This window comes from Pseudozyma flocculosa, assembly GCF_000417875.1.
Source record: "Pseudozyma flocculosa PF-1 unplaced genomic scaffold scaffold00009, whole genome shotgun sequence".
Lineage (NCBI taxonomy): Eukaryota > Fungi > Basidiomycota > Ustilaginomycetes > Ustilaginales > Ustilaginaceae > Pseudozyma > Pseudozyma flocculosa.
The window spans coordinates 452,693-472,048 of NW_006920877.1; the positions used below are offsets into that span (position 1 = coordinate 452,693).

A 19,356-nucleotide genomic window follows, 5' to 3' on the forward strand; every position below is an offset into this window, starting at 1 on the left:
CTCTCCTCGTGTGTCGTCGCGAGTCTCGGNGGGGNGGGGGGGGCGTCGAGGCGGTTTCAGTCGCCGCGCTATCCCCGAAGCGCGATGCACGGTCCACTTTGCGAAGAATCGCCTGGCCTGGCCATGGAGGCTACGTTAGTGGAGGCTGCAATGGTCGCGCTCGGTATCGGGTGCTCTGACGCAGGCGAGCCCATCGGGTAGGGCAGGCTCGTCGACAACCTCGCGATCGACACCGCACCGCACCTCGATCCGAACATCGTGCATCGGCTACCGGGTAGCGGCGAGAGCCGAGCTGCCGAATCCCGCAGCGGCGGAACAGGCTATCGCGGACGTCGCTCGCTCCACACCGCTTTGCCGTGCGACTGCACATCTCGCGCGAGGTGCCCGCTGACCGGCCCCCGGCACCTCCCTCCCGTCCGTCCGTCCGTCCGTCCGTGCCTGCCATCGCCGTCGAGGCCCGTCGCCAGCCCATGCCATCTCGATCCACGACCGGCGAGCCATCGCTTCTACCGTATACTCCTCTCCGCAACGCCGAGAGATCAACGTAAACGACGTAGAAATTGTCATCAGGGGGAATGCCATCTTTGTGTGTTTTTACATGAACGTGGACCTGTCAACGACTCCAACACCCCCCTCCTCCGCGACACGGCCGCCCTGCCATCGTCCGCCCGGCGTCCGTCCGGCGGCTATGCGCGCGACGCTCAGGCCGACGGGCCGGCGGCGGCGACCTCGGGTGCGACGTCGGCGGCATACTTCTCAAAGTTGTCCTTGAACAGGCCGGCGAGGTTCTTGACCTCGGCGGCAAAGGCGTTCTTGTCGCTCCAGGCCGAGGCCGGGTTGAGGAGCTCGCTGGGGACGCCCTCGACGGCCTTGGGCACCTTGAGGTTGAACGTGTTAAAGTCCTCGTACTCGGCCTTGGCGAGCGAGCCGTTGTGGACGGCGTCGATGATCTTGCGCGTGTACTTGAGCGGGCAGCGCTTGCCGACGCCAAACTTGCCGCCGACCCAGCCCGTGTTGATGAGGTAGACGTCGGCCTTGTGGCGCTGCATGCGCTCGGCGAGCATGGCGGCGTAGACGCGCGGGTGGAGCACCAGGAAGGGCTGGCCGTAGCACGCGCTGAAGGTGGGGACGGGCGACGAGATCTCGTCCTCGGTGCCGGGCGTCTTGGACGTGTAGCCGGCGATGAAGTGGTACTGGGCCTGGTCCGACGACAGCTTCGAGACGGGCGGCAGCACGCCGTAGGCGTCGCAGGTGAGCATGATGATGTTCTTGGGCGGCGAGTTGGCCATGCACGGGATCTTGGCGTTGGGGATGTACTCGATGGGGTAGGCGCAGCGCGTGTTCTCGGTGATCGAGGCGTCCTCGTAGTCGGCGACGCGGGTGTGCTTGTCGTAGACGACGTTCTCGAGGATGGAGCCGTAGCGGATGGCGTGGTAGATTTCGGGCTCCTTTTCGGCAGAGAGGCCGATGGTCTTGGCGTAGCAGCCGCCCTCGATGTTGGCGACGCCGGTGTCGGTCCAGACGTGCTCGTCGTCGCCAATCAGGGCGCGGTTGGGGTCGGCCGAGAGCGTCGTCTTGCCGGTGCCCGAGAGGCCAAAGAAGAGGGTGACGTCGCCGTCGGCGCCGACGTTGGCCGACGAGTGGAGCGAGAGCTGCTTGAACTTGACGGGCTGGAGGTAGTGCATGACCGAGAAGACGCCCTTCTTCATCTCGCCGGCGTATTCGGTGCCGAGGATGACCATCTCTCGGCGCTTAAAGTTGATCTCGACCGACGTCGTCGACGTCATGCCGGCGGTGAAGCGGTTGGCGGGGAACTGGCCGGCGTTGTAGATGATAAAGTCGGGCTCGCCAAAGTTCTCGAGCTCCTCGGGCGTGGGCCGGATGAGCATGTTGTGCATGAAGAGGGCGTGGTAGGCACGGGCGCAGATGACGCGGACCTTGATGCGGTACTTGGGGTCCCAGCAGGCGAAGCCGTCAAAGACGTAGATGTCCTCGCGGGTGTTGAGGTAGTCGATGGCGCGCTCGCGATTGATCTCGAACGTGTGCTCGTCCATCTTGATGTTGACGGGGCCCCACCAGACCTGGTCCTTGGACGTCTCCTCGAAGACGATGCGCTTGTCCTTGGGCGATCGGCCCGTCTTCTTGCCGGAAAAGTTGATCAGCGCACCCGTCGACGAGATGACGGCGCCCTCCTTCTGGATAGCATCCTCGTACAGCTGGGCGACCGAGGCGTTGCGCTTGAGGTGGATCTTGTCCATGTCGAAGCCGGCATCAGAGAAGAGCTTGAGGTTCTCGCCGAGCAGCGAGTAGTGGGGGTTGTGGGTGGGCAGGTCATCGTGGTGGTTGCCGGGCGAGGTCATCTTGGGCGAGTGGCTGGCGGTGGTGTTGTCGGTGATTCGGTGCTGGTGATACAGTGGGAGCGTGACGGATGCCTGTATGCGGTGCGGGGGTGAGAGGTGGTGGTGGTGCAAGAGGTGGGGCGGAAGGGACGGGCAAGGTGAGAGAGGACGGGCGAACGGGCGGACGAGGGGATCGAGCGAGCGGGCGGGCGGGGCGAAGGAGCAGTCGAGGTTGCGCAGGGTCCCGTGGCCGTGAAAGGGCGGATGGGCGACGGCGCAGAGGCAGGGGGCAGGCAGGGCAGGCAGAGCAGGTTGTGGAGGAGGGGCGAGGGCGGAGGGGTGATCTTTGCGTCAGTGTCTGGTTGGCCTGGCACGCCCGATGGATGAAAAACCTTCGCCGGCCAAGTCGCGGCATCGCCCCGCCCGACCCGGTCCCCGCCGATGGCGAGCGCTGGCGCAGAGCGAGACGTTGCACATGTCGACGAGACGTCGAGATCGTTGCCAGCATAGCCTAGACTGATGTCGCTGCTGGTGACGACGACACGGTCGACCAGGGGCGGCGACCACGGACGACGATGACGGCGAGGCGGAGGGCGTGTGCGGGCGGGGCTCGACGAGCATTTCACGGGCCAGGACGGAGCAAGCCCGCCAAGCTGCTGGCTGCCTCTAGAGGACGGTGCCGGCAAGCAGGCCGGTTCATCCGAGCCCGCTTGCCGTGCCGTCTTTCCCTGGCCCGCTCGGAGCGGTCCAAGGCCGCCGCCGCCTGGGGATGCACCCCGTCGTGTCTGGCCTCTTTCCCTAGACATCCTCGCCTCGCCTTTCCCCGCCTTGGCCGCTCCAACCCCGCAATCGGGCTACCGGTGCCAGTGGCTAGACGATCCACTGGGTCGGCCCAACCAGCCAAGTCGATCGCCAAGCCAGCGATGACCGTCCCTTGTACACGAGCACGCCCGCTCGCTGACTGTATCGCAGCGGGTACTCACACTTGAGATCGTTAGATCGAGATTCTATGGAGCCGAGGCGCGCGGAACGGTGACGAAGAGTGGTGGTGGGTTGGTTTGGAGTTCTCGGTCAAGGAGACGACGTCCAAAGGAAGAAGGCAGGTGCGGTAGATGGCAGATGGGAAAGGTAAGAAGAAGAAGCAGGGCACGACGATAGCAGAACCCGCCCTGTGGTCCCCTATATACCATGGGCCCGACAGCGATACGACACCTGCAGGCGTGGGTCGTCGGCGAGGCGCGCGAGGGCGACGGAGCATCTCGGAGCGCCCCTTCGAGTGGACCGGGATGGTCCTGCATGCCGTCCTGGCAGGGTGCAGGCAGGGCCGAGGGGCACCACCTTCGGCGCTCTCGGCGGTCCCGATGACGATGACGGACTCGATCGCGAGCAGCAAACCACGCCTGCATGTGGTCCGCACACTTTGGCGGGCAGGAGGGCCAGGCCTACAATAATAATACAAAGGCCGGCGAAGACTGGACCTGCCTGCAGGGGTGACGGCTCTCTGACCGCCTTCGGGATCGACGGGGGAGGGTTGCTGCGCGCTGCTGGTCGATGGCCATCCACCGGCCGGTGCCCTTTCGCCCCCGCATCTCGGAATAAAGCGGGCACGCCGGAAACACCCGTCGTCGATCCCGGGCCCGCCTGGCCTCAGGCCCTGGGCGTCGGGGCCCCTTAGAAACTGCGGAACCGCCGATTTCAAAGCGAGTAGCCAGGCCTTCGGAGCACCGTCACCCCCTGGGAGGCGTATTCATGGTCAAGCACGGGGAGCACCTTGGCCTTGCGCCGCGACGCCTCTTCTCGACGTTGGCTCAGCCCGAGTCGAGGGCGCACGTAGCTGTTTCAACGGCGGTTAGCCTCCTCGTCGCCATCATCACGAATTGTGATATATGTGGGTGGGCACGGGGCACTGGGCACGGAGCGGCGGCCTTGTCGGGGTGCGGTGAACGATTATCCAGGGGTCCGGGCCCTCTTTCAACCATCGAGGCCCGGGCGCAACGGCAACGACGACAAGGGAGCTGGCTGCGGGTAGCTGGCTACCGTATCTTCTCGCCGGTCTGTGCCGACGACGCTTGCTATCCCGAAACACACGGCGATCCATCGGTTTCATGTGTTCGACGGAGGGGCTCCGCCCGTGGTTTCGGTCAGTGGCTGCCACCGGATGCAGACCCGTTGCGCCATCGAACGTCTATCTCCTAGCAGTCACATCTGTGCTTGCCTGCGACCGCGCCACGTCGAGGACCAGTCGAACGCTGCTGGATCGACATCGTATCGCGTTCTAGCCAAACAGAGTCGGAACGGGGAGGCGCCAACGAGTCTCCGAAGAGGAGTCTGCTCGGCATGACACGCATCTGCACCAGGAAGCGAGGGCGCAAGGATGACGACAACGAGAACGACAGGCGACGACCACCGCCGACGATCCATCGACGGATCTCGTCAAGGAGGAGGGACAAAGTCGGGTCGACCGGCCTGCCAGGCTGGAAGGAGTTGAGCGTGATACTGGTCGCGGCACCCATCGGTCGGTCAAGGAGAGCTGATGCGGGGAAGGGTACTTTGACGACATCGGTGATCCATTTCATCGGGACATTTTTCCCGATTCACAGAAGCGCTCGGACCAAGCCGCTGGGGAAGAAGGGGCGCGCTGGCAAGTTCGCAGGCGGGCCCACCACCACCACCCTCCGCCGCCATTTGACATCTTCTCGACACCATCTACCTCTGCTCCTCCTCGCGCTTCACTCGGTGTTCCGCCACTCTTGCAAGCACTTGCCAAAACGTTTGCGACCTCGACATCTCCGCTATAGCCCATCAACGCACAGCTTCACCTGCGTCGATCCGGATCGCTCCGCTCATACCGCCAGCCATGGTTCAGATGAGATCCCACCAGGAGCTAGCAGTGAGTCGTCCCACTCCTCTCTCGTGCCCCCGCCTCATTTACGGGGAAAGGCTGACGATGGCGTCCCCCAATCGCTCGAATGACCAGGCTCTGCACGCCGCCGCGCCCTCATTCGTCCCCTCGATCCCGGTAACATCACTACCCTACATCGCCTTTATCCTCCTCGCATCCGCATTCCTATCCGCCTTCTACTTCACCACGTACGTAAAACCTCGCCACAGCCGCCACTCTCTTTTGATCTACCCCCGCGTGACCCCACAGACATGCTGACAGCTTCGTCCCTCACCCCTCCGCCATCGTGCGCGCACGCGCCCGCGCCCGCCTCGATAGACTACCAAAACGCTCCCTGACACCGACAGAGGTCACCGTCGCCCTCCTAGCAAGTCTCGAAGTCGGCTTCGGCGTCGTCGCACTCTTCAACGCCGTCGGTGTCTATGTTTGAAAGAAAAAAAGCCCACCGTCTTGCCCTCATCCCTTTCCATATCCCGGATCTGTCGCTCCCTGTTGCGTTTTCCTCGGGCCGCACGGCGTCGCGTCCCTCGGCCTGGAGGTTCAGACGCGTTGATGCGTGCTCTTCTCATGCGGGCAGGAGGCGACGAGCAGGACGATCGGCTGCATTGCTTTCTTGTCTTGGAACAGCCGGGGCAAAGGAGGGTAGGTATACAAGGTGAGAAGTGTCCATAAGCATAAGGGAGGGTCCATGTACAGCACGCCCGGCAAAGAAAGGGCGAGGGAGCAGCGAAAGGGGGAAATTGGCACATCAAGAGGCCAGCGTTCGGAACAAGGAGCCCCGCGACGAGCAAGGGGAAGAACGCGGAACCCAAGAAGCAAAGTCCCTCCCAGATCCACTCGGGCCCCTTGCAAGGCACGCGTGGCGGGGAACTGCTCTGGCGTTCAAACCGTCGTTCTTCCCTTTCCTTCTCTCTCTGGGCAGCCAGCGAGCGGAGAGGTGAGGAGATCCGGGGCCGGTCATCGATACGCGATCCTCGGGCTGAGCAGCTCCTCCTCCTCCTCGCCGGTATCGCTGCCGACGTCGCCCTTGCGCCCTCCCCGCTTCGGGTAGCTGCGCTGGTTCCGCTCCCTCGTCGCCGTCGCTGCCGTCGACGACGTGGCGCTCGACCCGACGCGCCTCTTTTCGTCGTCGTCGGTCTCGTCGTCGTCGCCGTCATTGCGCTCCTTGAAGTCGTAGCTGTAGTCCTCGCTCTGCGGCGACGCAGACGGCGACGACATCGACGACGAGTGCGACAGGTTCGACGGCTCCCACATCGTCTTGATGTTGGTGCGCTCGGTGGACCGCGGCAGCCCCTGGCCCTGGGCGGGCGCGGGCGCGTACGGATCGATGTAGTACGTCGTCTGCATCGGCGCTGCCGCCGTCGACTCCTCTAGCCCGCTGCCGCCCGACGCCTCGCGGATCGACGATAGGCCCTGCACCGAGTTGTCCCGCAGCATCGACTGTGGCCGCGACGAGCTCGATGGCAGCGGACCGCCTGGGAGCGCCGCAAAGTCCTTGGCGCGGGGCGTGGCGAGGGGCGACGACGAGGCGGCCGCGACGGCGTGATGCCCGTGCGGCTCCTCGCTGCCCGAGGCAAACGAGATTGTCGTTTCGCGGTGCTGCGAGGGCAGGCCGAACGGCGGCACCGATCTGAGCGACTCGTCGCGCGACAGGCCGCCCGGCGACATCATCGGATTGTCGTGCAGCTGGTACCGCTCGATGTTGGCGGAACCGTGCGTGGTGAGGGGCACGCCGTTGCGCGACCGCAGCGTGTACTCGTCGGCGGCGCTGTGGTGGCGGAAGGAGCTGGCGCCGCTGAGGCGGCGGGAGCTGCGCGCGCGCATCATGGAGCCGACGACGCCCAGACCGCCGCGGATGGTGTCGACGCCCGGATCCTCGAGGGCGGTCGTCTCGCCCTTTTCGTCCGAATGCGAGATGACCGAGCGGCTGGCGCGGAGCAGCAGCGTGGTGCCGCGGTCGAGGCCGGGCTTGTCCTGCAGCTCCTGCGGGTCAATCTTGCTCAGCTGCAGCAGCACGATGCCGGCACAGATGACGAGGAAGCCCATGACGAGCGTGACAATGTCGACCGCCGACGCCTGGAGCCCCTGCTGGAGGATGATGGACGTGACGAGCGTGGCGGCGGTGAAGATGACGTAGTAGGTGGGCGTGACGGTGGCCGTGTTGAAGAGCTCGAGGGCTTTGTTGAGGTAGTTGATCTCGACGAGGAGCGTGACGACGACAAAGGCGAGCAGGAAGTACATGAACCAGTGCTTGAACTGGTTCTGGCCGCGGATCGAGAGGAGGATGGCGGCGCCGAGGCCGGACGTGACGCTGACGCTGAGGCCGCCGATGAGGCTGCACACGGTGATGTAGACCATCATGTTCTTCTTGCCGTACCGCGGCGCGACGACAAAGACGAGGACGAGGGCGGTGGCGGCGCAGAGGCTGGCCCAGACGAGGAAGCCGGGCGCCAGGAAGAGCTTCTGGTACTCGACAATGTTGCCTGAGACGGCGTGCGAGGGCGCATTGAGGGCGATGATGACGCTGCCGACGATGCAGAGGAAGCAGCCGACCTTGCCAAAGAGGGTGAGCTTCTCCTTGAGAAAGATGGACGACAGGATGGCGCAGATGACGACCGACAGCGCGCCGAGCGGCGTGACGAGGACGGCATCGGCGAAGGCGTAGGCGACAAAGTTGAAGACCTCTCCGAGCACCATGATGATCATGCCGGTCCACCACATGGGCGACTTGAGGTAGGCGTGTCCCTCGCCCGCCTGGGTCTCGTACTTTTTCTGGGCGTTGAGCAGGCCCTTCTTCTTGAACACGAACGAGGTGCCGATGAAGATGCCGCTCAAGACTGCGAGGGCGAGACCGACAAACTTGAAGACGGGCGGGTTGCTGGCGGCACCGCTGGCAACGGAGCTCTCGGAGGCGAGCGCGGCAGAGGCAGACGAGAGGACCGCCGAGAGGCTGGACATGGCGGCGGATGCGCTCGATGCCGAGGCCGACGAGTTGAGGCTGGTGGCGGTGGCCGACGCCGCCGTTGCTGCGACCGACATGGCCGTGGTCGGTGTGGGTGTGGGTGTCGCAGACATGGTGGTGCTGCCGATGAGGTGGTGAAAGGGATGGCAAGAGGAGAGCGGGTGTGCGGGCTAGGTTTCGAGGAGAGAAAGCGGGACCGGCCCCCTCTCTTCCCGAACTATCGCGGGGATGAAGGCACGCAGGTGGTGGTGCTAGAAGCGATCGAGATCGTGGCGCATGGAGGGGGAGCTGAGGTTGTCCGGGAGCCAAGTCTATCGAGGTCGAAAGATAGTGGAGAGGCGGTAGGCGGTAGGCGGCGTCGGCAGAGAGTGGGTTGGACAGACGCCGGACGGCTTCTTCCGGTGTTGCGTGTTGAAGCAGGCGTCTAGGCGGTGCGGTGGAGGACGGTGCGAGGATGCGGCTGCGCCCACCGGCAACAGGCCACAATGAAACGATGCCGTCGGGTCCGTCTGTAGCGTGCCGCGCAGAAATTCACGAAAGCGCAGCGGCTTGACAAGCTCGATTGCCTGCGCACGGTCCGAACTGGGCGGGTGAGGGGACAGTGCGGAACGGTTGCCTGAACCTGTGGCGGCGATGGCGCCGGTGACGAAGCCGATGACGAGGGCGTCCGAGGGGGGCGATCCGATTCCGAGCGGAGGGGAAGGGACTTTGAGTGTGAGGGTGGCAGGTCGAGGTGAGGTTGGTCGTGGTGGTGGGGGCAAGAAGGATGGGACATGTAACCAACCAGCCGATGGGATGGGGTTCGAGGCAGGCGTGGCGTGGCGCGGCGTGGAGGCCAGACAGGGCCTGCCAAGGCGGCCGGCCTCCTGTCTCGGTCTGGCCAGCCAGGCAGGCAGCCAGGCAGGCAAAAGAGGCTAGGCTGTCCAAGGCGGGCAGCGGGGGCTATGCAACCCGCTGGGCCTGCCTGCCTGCCTGCCTGCCTGCCTGCCTGCCTGCCTGCCTTTGCCCGCCCCGCACCGTCGTCTGCCCTGCCCTGCCTGGCCTGGCCTGCCTCTCGGCATGACCTGGTCTGCGCTCGTTGTGCGTCCGTCTGGCGCGTGCTTGCATGCATGTGCCACCCGCCGACCGACGACAGGCCAGGCCAGGCCCTGGCCGGACCAGTGAGAGGGCGGGCAGGCGGGTGAGCCCCCTAAAAATATCAAATTGGGGGTGGCCGGCAACCGAGGCGGTGCTCTCGTGGCAGGCACCTGCTTGGCCCGCCCGCCTGCCCCGCTACAAGGCTGACGGGGACCACCTCGAACGGATCACGCCGAGGGTCAACTTGACGCCATGCCATGCCATACTACTCCGGTGCCCGTCCATCCTACACAAAGGCAATTCTATGTACGCACAGCGACATCCGCCATCGCCGCTCAGAACCCGCGATAGTCTCGACTGCTGTACAGCTGCCGCTTGAGCTGCTCGTTTTCCGCCCGCAGCCGCTGCAGCTCGCTCAGCTGGCCCTCGGTCGGGTCGAGGTAGGAACGCAGCAGCGCCTCAATGTGCCGCTTGTGCGCCTGCTGCGAGTGCACCAGGTCCAGCTCAATCGCCTCAATCTTGCTCGTCAACCGCCCAGTCGCGTCGTCCAGGTCGCAGATGGTCGCCGCCCGTCTTGTAGCGTCGCCCGTCGCCGAACGGGGGTCTGGCCGCACGTCGGGCATGCACCCGCCGCCGCCGCCGCCGCCGCCGAGAGATGCGGCGAGCTGGGTGCCGCGGCGAAGGCCGGCGCTGTCGTCGCTGGGCCGTCGCTTGGGGAGGGAACGTTGCTTCGATGGAGCGGCCGCTCCTTTCGGGGCTGCGACATTGACGCCAAAGGTGTCGTCGCGGTGCTGCTCGACGCCGGCGCGACGGTAGCAGCACCAACCGAGCTGCCCTCGGGCGCAGCGCGCTTGACGCCCTTTGGCCCGCTCAGAGGTATTGTCGCCGTCGCTGGCGCGTTGACCTTGCTCGACTCTGTCAAGACGCCTTCGAGTGGTCTCAATGCCTGCGATGGCGAGGTGGCCGACGCAGGTGCAGCAGTAGAAGTTGCCATTGCCTCAAGGGTCTTCTTATCGCGCTCGCCGAGCAGGACAAACTGGATCGAGTGCACCGCTCCCGTCCTGTCCGCCGAGAGCGAAATCCTTCTCGGCGTCCGGCTTGCGGCCATGCGCAGGTCCTGGACAAACACGTCGCCGGAGGATGTCCCAAGGAGCAGCAGCAGGCCGTTCGGGCTCCAGTCGATTGACGTTATCGGATAAGGGTAGGCCAGCGTCGACTTGACTCTGGGGGCGGCGAGCAAGCAGGAACGTGGCGGGTGCAAACACATCAGCCGACTTGGTCTTCTCTCGCCGGTCAAGATGCTCAGGCGGCGAGTCGCGCCACTCACTCCATCTTTTCGAGATCAATGATGCTGACCGAGCGGTCCTCGCTCGCGGTGACGAGAAGCTGCATCCGAGCGACGGGGCTAAACAGCACCTGGTTGATCCTGCCCACATGGAGATCCGGCCAGCTCTGCAGCGGCGACCCTGGCAGGCTGGCGTCAAAGAGGTCCAGGGAGCCGGCATCGCTGCCCGCCGCCAAGAAAGATGCGCGCGTGGGTGAAAAGGCCAGGGAGCTGACCTTGGACGGCGGAGCCGCAGTCTGGCGACGCCGGGTCAATGTGGTCGGCGATGCGGTCGCCGTGCGAAGACAGACCTGAAGGGAATCAGATGAGGGTGTGTAGAGGGCAAGCCTGCGAGAGTCTGACGAGAGGGCGAGGAGGCTCGGCGTCGCGGGAGGTTTCGAGGGCTGGACAAGGACGCAGGCATCGGGGACGTTAGCGGCGAGACGAGGTGAAGGTGATGGCTCAGAGGGACGCTCGGCAGAAGGTCGTAGACCACACTCACGCCGACTCTTCGGATCTCTCTTCCCTCTGCATCGAGCCATACTGTCCTGCCATCCGCCGTGCAGTAGGCCGTGTCGCCGCTGCGATTGGCAGCGACGTGGCCGACTGGAGACCTGACCATCCTCGCCTTGTGCCGCAGGGTCGGGTCAAGGCTCGTGAGCCCTTCGTCCGAGGCGGCGATGATCTTTGCGCTCGACGACTGCCAGCACGCGACGGCGATGCGTGACTGAGATGCGGGCGAGGCGGCGTGCAGGCGGACCGTGTGCGAGGCGGGCGCGGTGGGGTCCGAGGTCGTCGAGGTGATGCTGCCCACCGCCAGCGTCGAGGTGGAGGCGGCGAGGAAGTAGGCGTCGGGAGGCGAAGGCTGCTGCATCGCTGCCGATGGTGTGATAAGGATGACGGCGAATCGCTGTGGGCTAGCGGTGGGTTAGGATGATGGTGGGCGAAGGCAGGGGTGCCAGCGACCCGTGGGCCGAGCACAGGGAGGCCCGAGCAGTCAAAAGCGCGAGGCGCGTGTTGCACTCCACCTCGCCCTGATGTTTTGAGCGGAGGCGGGCGAGCCAGGTGTTGGACTGAATCGGGCATCGGATCGGGTTCCTCGACGCCGATGAACCCCGATTCCAGCCATCTCGGTTGGGTTGGGGGGGCGCGGGGCAAAGGTTGGGTGGGGTGGGGAACACTCCCTCGCCTCTCGGAATTCCACCGGCGGCCAGAGACTTGGGCTTCGCACCGGCTGCTTGCTTCCCCCTCGTCGACGTTCGTCGTAACCACCACCACCATCACCGCCGACGCCGCCATCACCACCACCACCACCATCGCAACTAGCACTCCTCGACTGCCGCCCTCACTTTTCACTTCGCACGCTCCCTCACACCACACACACACACACACACAAGATGGCATCGACCTTCGCAGCCTGGATCCGGTCTCCCGCCGCTCGGGACTACTTCTTTGTGAGTTCTCCCCGCTCCGATTCTCTGAGCCTTCCGCTCGCAGTCGACCACGAGGCGGGCCTGCCCCTGTGTACTGAGACGACGATCCCATCTCCGATGCGGGCCACAACCTCCTCCGCGCACAGTCCACACACTTCTGGGGTCCCGTCGCCAACTGGGGTCTGCCGCTGGCAGCGCTGGCCGACCTGTCCAAGAACGAGGAAATGATCAGCGGCACCATGACCACCGCCCTCGCTTCGTACTCGTGAGCACACAACCCCGTTGGCCCTCACACCTGCCATCCCTCCTCTCGCCCCGCATGCTGAACTGTTGGAGCCCGTCTTGCTACACCCCGACAAATCGGAACGAACAGCGCCGTGTTCATGAGGTTCGCATGGAGGGTGCAGCCGCGAAACTACCTCCTCTTCGCTTGCCACACGACGAATATGCTCGCCCAGTCAACCCAGCTCGCCAGGTTCGCCAACTACCATTACTTCGGTGGCAAGGAGAAGCGCGCCGAGGCGGCCATCCCCGGCGTCAAGCAGGTCGTCTCTGCCTGAAATCCCCGGCCCCGTTCCCCCTGCATTTGTCGCCTGGCTGGCTCCCTCGTCACTCGATTTCCGGTTAGAGGCGAATTGACGGTTTTCCCCCTCTCGATGCTCGAGTCGTCTGATCACACCTCTGACGCCGGCACCAATCTCGAGCCAGAGGAATCGTTTCGACACGGATGCATATAGGAAGAAAGGGGCGCAGACAGAGACGCCCGGCCGCCGGCTGATGCTGACCCGCTGAGGAGGTGACACGACATGCACCTTTGCCCATCGCCGGCCGAAAATTACGACCGACCGACCGACCTGGAGCCATCGAACCCAGTGCCGCGCAACCGCGATCCCGGACCGCGCGCTCAGACCTTGCCCTCGACGCTGCGGATGTACTCGGCCAGGACGACGATGTACTTTTCGGCAATGGCGGAAAAGTACCACTCGTGCTCGGCATTGTGGGCGCTGACGACGTTGTGGGCGATTTCGTGGGCGACGGAAAAGTAGGTCGAGACGAGCGGATTCGACATGCGCCCCGCACGCACGTCGTCGTCGTGCCAGGCAAGGTAGTAGCGCAGGTTGAGGTAGATGGTGCCGCCCCGGTTAAAGGCGATGCTGGGGCCCTCGACGTCGCAGAAGACGTTGAGCGAGCGCGGATCCAGCCCAAAGATGGAGCCGACCGGCTTGTAAACGCGGTTGATGAGGCGTTCCAGCGCCTCGTGGTTGGTCTGCAGCGTCGCGGCCGGATCGAGCGACGGGTTGAGGAATACCTTCATCCCCGCCACCTCGCCCGCCAGCCGCAGGTCAGTCTCGATGCCCGTCGTGTCGCAGTACGTGTTGCTCGCCTCGCGGATCTCGGTCTGCTGCGCCTGGCTCTTGATGGTGCTCGAGGCGTCCGGGCGCGACGCCTGGATCGCCCGCAGCACATTGTGCTGGATCGTCGAGAGCGGCGTCACCTCGGCCGTCGACTCCTGCGGCTTGTTACCCGCGCCCAAGCCGCTGCCCAGCTGCGGCTGGAGGCCGCCTAGCGGCCTTTCGGCCTCCGTGCGACCGGCAGCGGCGATGGGCGGTGGTGCGCCGCCCGAGCCCTCCGCGGCCCAACCGCCAGGCAGCGACGGTCCGCGCTCGATCGACGAGGTGCCGTCGGCGAGCGACGACGGCTTCGAGCCCGCGGACTGCATGAAACGGCTCTTGAATCCAGAGAAGAGGCCGCCACCACCGCCACCGGCTCGAAGCTGCGGCTGCTGTAGCGCCGGCGGTCCGATCGAAGACGACGACGGCGACGGCGACAAGGGCGCGCCGACCTCCTTGCTGGTCCACGAGTCGGTCTTGGTCCGGCGCGGATACGAGTTCTGCAGCATGTCGTCCATGGTCCGCTCGACGTGAAGCTCCTTTTGCGAGCGCAGCAGCCTGTCGACGTAGGCCGGATCGGCGTCGGGAAACACGCTGAGCACCTGCTTCCGGAATCCGGCCATCTCGGCCTCGACCGCTTTGGCCTGAGTGGCCGCCAGCTCCGCCTGCATCCGCTGTTCTCGCAGCTGCGTCTCGGCCGCCTCGCGGTCCGCCTTGCGCTGCTGGAGGATCTTGTCGACGTGGAAGCCGCGCCGCTTGAGGTTGCGCAGCGACGTCGAGAGCAGCGTCATGAACAGCAGCACCTCCTGCAGCCGCTGCCTCGTCAGCAGGAACTTGTTGAGCGCCATGGCCACCTCAAAGTAGTCAACCTCCATCGCCGACGAGAAGAAGAGCGTCAGCTTGGTGCCGCGCAGCGATGCCATCGCCGACGACTTCTGCACGTTGACCTCCTGGACGTCGCCGAAGCGCAGCGTTCGCGTCAGGCGCAGGCCGGCCCCATCCACCTCGACCACCTCGAGCGCCGACTTGAGCCAGTCGGCATCACGGCGGATCTCGGATTTGGCCGTCGAGCGCTTCTCGAAGAGAAACAGCGGCGTCCGCTCGAGGACGAGCGCCTTGACCTCCTCGGAGCGCCGCGTGCCCTCGAGCAAGCGGCCCTCGGCCGAGTAACGCTCTTCGACCAGCGAGCTCAGCCTCGGCGAGCCGAGCTGCTCGTACAGGCCCTCCTGCAGCAGATCCTCGTGCGGCGCAAAGAAGACGCTCGAGCCAAAGAGCATGTGCGAATTTGCGTCGTCGACGATGACCACCTCGGAAGGCCGGCGCAGCGCGTAGACGAGCGTACCGGGATCGTCGCCCTCGTCTTCGTCGTCGCCGGCTTCTTCATCGTCGACGTCCATCAGGTTCGGCACCTTGCTGCCACCGGCTTTGACGGACGTCGATGCTGGGGCCTGGGTGATGCGCTTAGAACCGAGCAGGAACGGCGACCGCTTCATGTCCGAGCGCAGCGGTGCGCGGATGCGGTTCCAGTTGGTCGCAATCTGACGCAGGATGCCCAGGTAGGCGTCGGTGCTGCCCGCCAGCTGGTAAAAGCGCTCCGGTTCGGCCACTAGCCGCTTGGCAACCTCCTCGATGCTCGGCTCGTTTGTGACGCCGCAGTTGCGCAGGAACGCGCCCGCCACGGGCCCGTAGTCGCAGTACGAGAAGACGTCCTTGAACTGCGGCGACGAGCTGTTGCCGCCAAAGTAGCAGTTGACCGGCGCCACAAGGACCGTCTCAGTCTCGGCCTTGGCCTTGGCGTCGCCCTTGCCGTTGCGCTGCTTGACGGGGATGAACTCGGCCGTCTTGAGGATCCCGTAGTCGGCCAGAGTGAATTCGGGCACGGATGCAAGATACTCGAACACTCTGCGCGCCTCGGCCTCGTCGCGTGTCGGCTTGTTGACGAGCCGGCCGATGAGCTGGCTGCTCGTCGGGTTGGCACGCAGCTGCAGTTTTGGGGCATCCGTAGGGCTGACGTCGGCCGTCGAGACGACCGGCCAACCCATCACCTCGGCCTCGGAATTGGTGAAGGCCTCGGTCGGCTTGCACAGCTGCCGCTTGCTGCCGGTGCTGCCAGTGGCACCTTCTGGCAGCCTGCACGGCACAAAGGCGTACGGGCTCGCCTTCGATAGCGTGTAGTCGCTCCGGTAGACGGTGGCGAACCTGTCGAGGAGGTAGCGCAGCGCGCCTGCACGCAGGCTGTCGTCTGCAGTGTTCGACGCGAGCGAGAGCAGGTCCTCGAGGGGCGGGTGGCGACGCAGGCCGAGATCAAAGACGAACTTGGCCTCCTCGGAGCTGGGCTTCCACGCTTTGCCGGACCAGTCGAGCACGGGCAGCTTGAGCGCCTTGAGCGCATCCGTCGGCTCGTATAGCTGCGAGGCGCGGTGACGAACGATGCGCGGCTTGCCACTGGCATCGTCCGCTGGCGACGCTGCCTCGCCCTCCTTGGGAAAGATGGCCGTCTTCTTGAGGCGGTCCCTTTCGATGCTCGACAGCGTGTCCTTGTTGGCGGCGAGGTAGGCCACCAGGTCGACGTGCGACCAGTCGCCGGCGGCAACCAGGCGGTTGAAGATCATCTGCAGCTCGACGTGCCTGCGGACGCCGAGCGCGATGAGCACCTTTTCCAGGTTGCCCTTGACCTGCGCGGTGGGGAAGGCGACGATCGGCAGGTCGGAGAAGAGCGATACGTTGGCGAAGTAGGCCTCTGCAGGCTTCTGCATCCCCTTGCGCGTGGGCACGCAGGTGGTCGGCTGCAGGATGGCGCTGGTGTCGACCTGCGCTTGCATCGGCAACGAGCCCCAGGCGCGAGCGACGATGGACAGCACCTTCTCCGAAAAGGCCGGAGACAGCTGGATGTTGGACTCGATGTCGACGCCAGCCGCCGAGCTGAGCGCCACGACGTGGGTCAGCCAGGTCGGCATCGAAAGCTCTCCCCAGCCAAAGACGCGGCTCAAGTCGGCGGGCGAGAGGGCCTTGGAGACCTCGTACGACAGGCACGAGTCCGGTAGGGGCACGTCGGTGGGGACTCGTTGCGGGTTGAGGTAGGCTCGCACGGACCGCAGGCTCTGGATCTTGTCGGACGCCTTGCCGCCCTTTGCATCGCCTTCGGTGCCGGCTGCAGGGATGGACACGACGCCGTTGTCCAGCAGCCTCGAACGCAGGCTGATGTCGTACGACGGATGACTCGCCACCGAGATCCACCACTTGAGGCAGGCGACCATCTCCGTGGGTGTGAGAGCGCGACCGGACAGCTCCTTGAAGACGTCGTCCATCGTGATATCCTGCACCAGGTTCCTCGTCCTCACCTCGCGAACAAACTCAGCGGCCTGCTCGACGTGGGTCGGGGGGATGACCGCCAGATCCTTGACGAAGTCAGCCAGGAGCGCGTTGGGCAGGCGGACGGCAGCCGAGTGCTTGACGCCGCGCGTCGACATGATCGAGATGGTCGCCTGGCGCGAGGCGCCAAAGAAGGCCGTCTCGAAGAGCGAGTAGACGCGAGACGATGGCGAAGAGGTGCGGAAGGTGAAGAAGCGCATCAGGTGCAGCGCTCGCTCCTTGAGCAGCTTGGCGTCCTTGTTGTCGTCGGCGGGACGCGCCTGGCCGATCTGCTCGGTCCAGATCCGGCCGACCTCTTGCAGCTCGTTCTCGTAGACCGCCCGGGCCACGTATCCGCCCATCGAGAGGAGCTCCGAGTTCCACTTGGCGCAGTAGCGGTCGATAAAGTCGAGCGACTCGCGCTCGACGGTGGGTATGAAGCGTGCGGCAATGTGCCCGCTGAAGCCGCTGGTCTGGTGGGTGCGGAAGCCGATGAAGGCGTGGCCTTGCTCCTCGAGCCTCGGCATCAGCCCCTGGAAGATCTGCCGCACTCCTCGATCAAGCGATGCCTTGCCCGCGCTGGGAGAGCCAGTGCCACCGGTCTCTTCGCTGTCGTCGTCGGCGTCGTCGGCGTCCGGGAAGCTCGCATCGTACTCCTCCTTGCCGGTGAAGATGATGTGGAAGGCCGTCGTCTTTGGTGGCGGTTTCTTGGTGCTCCTCTCGATCTCACGCTCGAAGGCCTTGTCGGCGGAGACATTGATGTGGGCCGTGGCGATGCGGAGGTGAATCGACGCGGATACGCTTGTAAGCATGCTCGCGGCGTCGGACGTCTCCCTCTGCTTGGCAGCCTCTCGCTCCCGTGCGGCCTGGCGCTCGCGCTCGCGCTCCTTTTCCTTGGCCGTGCTCGACGAGAAGCCGAATGCCGATTGCAGCATCGAGGTAAGGCCGCCGCCCGCCGACCTGCTGAGGGCGGCGGTGAGCGAGGGGCGTGGCTTCGGCTTCTCGGCCAGCGCCACGACCAGCTGCATCGCCTGGACGTCGATCTGCACCGAGGTCGACTGCAGCTCGCGCACCTTCATGATGCGTGCCGGGCTCGACGAGTTGAGATGACCGGGCATCGACATGGGCCGGGGCGGGCTGAGCTTCTTGTCGAGCTTGCAAAGCAGCTGGTCGTCCCAGTAGAGGCTGATGCCGCGCACCTGGGTCGTGAAGGTGAGCGAGGTGGCCAGGAACTTGCTCAGAACCAGCGGGTTATCGGGGAACGGCGCAGGCTCTCGCAGCGACATGAAGAACGTGGTCCATGGCTTGCCCGACGGAGAGACCTCGGTGGCGGCGTTCTTGGCACGCCGCGTGAAGAGGGCATCGCCCTTCCAGAAGAAGCCCATGAGCTCGTCGCCGGACGACACGATGGGCTCCTCGCAGATGCTGAACAGCGAATAGAAGCCGACACCGAACGCACCGATGCGGTCAGGGTCCGGGTTGCCCTCTGCGATGCGGCGGAGGCGGCTCCAGTCGTCGTTGCCAAAGGGCTTGCCGTCGTTCTTGAAGACCCAATTCTGCAGCGTGGCCTTGAAGTCGGGGATGAGAGAGCTGGTCGAGGAGCCCGCCGGCTCGGCAGTTGCGTTGCCCGCGGGCAACGCAACTGCCGATGCCGATGCCGACGCCTTCTGCTGCGTCTCGAAGCGGAGCTCGCAGTGTGTGGCACCGGCATCGTCGGCGTTCTGAAGCAGCTCGCGAAAGACGGTGAACTCGGCGGCGTACCGAGCGAGGATCTGGGGCCGAACGGCGAGCACAGAGCAGCCAGAATTCAGCAGAGAGCTCTCTGAGGAGAGCAAGCATGAGGCTCGAAGGAAACTGTCTCACCTTGTCGATGAGGGCGCGCTGGTTGACCGTAATGGCCTCCTCCTCCCTCGCATCCTCGAGCAGAGCCCTGCGAGCCCGGTCGCCGGCGGCGTTGGAAGTCATTCTGAGTCGTCAGCCTCGGATGGTTGTTGCGCAGTGCCGGAGCCTGTCTATTGAGCGAGATGTATCCCCGCTTCTTGAGAAGATGAGGGTATGATAGTCGTGAACGGTGTCGTCGGTGCAAGCGCTTGTGGGTCGAGGGGTGGCGTCTTTAGCGGTGGGTCATGATAGAGATCGCTGCACGGCGGTCAGGCAGGATGGGTCCGCGATGGCGGTGCGATGGCCAGAAGAGGAGCTTCTACTGCCGGCCAACGATGTCGAGGGCGGCGGTGGCGGTGCTGGTGGGTTGGGTTAGCGATTAGGGGCCCTAGCCTGTTGAGGCTGCTCGAGGACGTGGTTGGAGAGGTCTGTTGGACCCTGCTTTGGCAAGCTCGCGGGTGGGCCACGCACGCACGCCGCCTGCCCCCGCCTGCTGCCCCCTGGAGTCTCTTTTAGCTGGGCTGCGCAGGGCCGGCAGCAGCGGTGGAGGTCAAAGCCCGCGCCAAGCACACGCACGCCTCAGGCTCAGCCAGCTCGAGCCTGGCCCCTCAGCGTCCCGCCCAGCCTTGCCTCTGTTCGCCACCACCGCACTCGCATCAGTAGTAGGCACCTTGGCCAGCTCCCACGCCCAGCCGA

At 65.1% G+C, this 19,356-nt stretch overlaps 6 protein-coding genes across 6 annotated transcripts; 2 read left to right on the plus strand and 4 right to left on the minus strand.

Annotated features, from left to right (window-relative positions):
* Positions 1-701: 701 nt before the first annotated feature.
* Positions 702-2,360, minus strand: PFL1_03105 (uncharacterized protein; the record flags this gene model as incomplete). The annotated part of the gene is made up of 1 exon (XM_007880621.1): positions 702-2,360. One exon carries the CDS (start codon positions 2,358-2,360, stop codon positions 702-704), a length of 1,659 nt encoding a protein of 552 aa, XP_007878812.1.
* A 2,836-nt stretch (positions 2,361-5,196) lies between these two features.
* PFL1_03106 (uncharacterized protein) lies at positions 5,197-5,671 on the plus strand (the record flags this gene model as incomplete). The annotated part of the gene is made up of 3 exons (XM_007880622.1): positions 5,197-5,229; positions 5,317-5,429; positions 5,560-5,671. The coding sequence occupies 3 exons, from the start codon at positions 5,197-5,199 to the stop codon at positions 5,669-5,671; spliced, it is 258 nt and encodes an 85-aa protein (XP_007878813.1).
* A 527-nt stretch (positions 5,672-6,198) lies between these two features.
* On the minus strand, positions 6,199-8,316 carry PFL1_03107 (uncharacterized protein; the record flags this gene model as incomplete). Its single annotated transcript, XM_007880623.1, has 1 exon — positions 6,199-8,316. The coding sequence occupies one exon, from the start codon at positions 8,314-8,316 to the stop codon at positions 6,199-6,201; it is 2,118 nt and encodes a 705-aa protein (XP_007878814.1).
* Positions 8,317-9,615: 1,299 nt separating this feature from the next.
* On the minus strand, positions 9,616-11,478 carry PFL1_03108 (uncharacterized protein; the record flags this gene model as incomplete). Its single annotated transcript, XM_007880624.1, has 4 exons — positions 9,616-10,071; positions 10,107-10,503; positions 10,608-11,008; positions 11,107-11,478. The coding sequence occupies 4 exons, from the start codon at positions 11,476-11,478 to the stop codon at positions 9,616-9,618; spliced, it is 1,626 nt and encodes a 541-aa protein (XP_007878815.1).
* Positions 11,479-12,001: 523 nt separating this feature from the next.
* Positions 12,002-12,597, plus strand: PFL1_03109 (uncharacterized protein; the record flags this gene model as incomplete). The annotated part of the gene is made up of 3 exons (XM_007880625.1): positions 12,002-12,058; positions 12,184-12,302; positions 12,411-12,597. The coding sequence occupies 3 exons, from the start codon at positions 12,002-12,004 to the stop codon at positions 12,595-12,597; spliced, it is 363 nt and encodes a 120-aa protein (XP_007878816.1).
* Positions 12,598-12,941: 344 nt separating this feature from the next.
* Positions 12,942-18,744, minus strand: PFL1_03110 (uncharacterized protein; the record flags this gene model as incomplete). Its single annotated transcript, XM_007880626.1, has 2 exons — positions 12,942-18,551; positions 18,643-18,744. The coding sequence occupies 2 exons, from the start codon at positions 18,742-18,744 to the stop codon at positions 12,942-12,944; spliced, it is 5,712 nt and encodes a 1,903-aa protein (XP_007878817.1).
* Between the last annotated feature and the right edge of the window lie 612 nt (positions 18,745-19,356).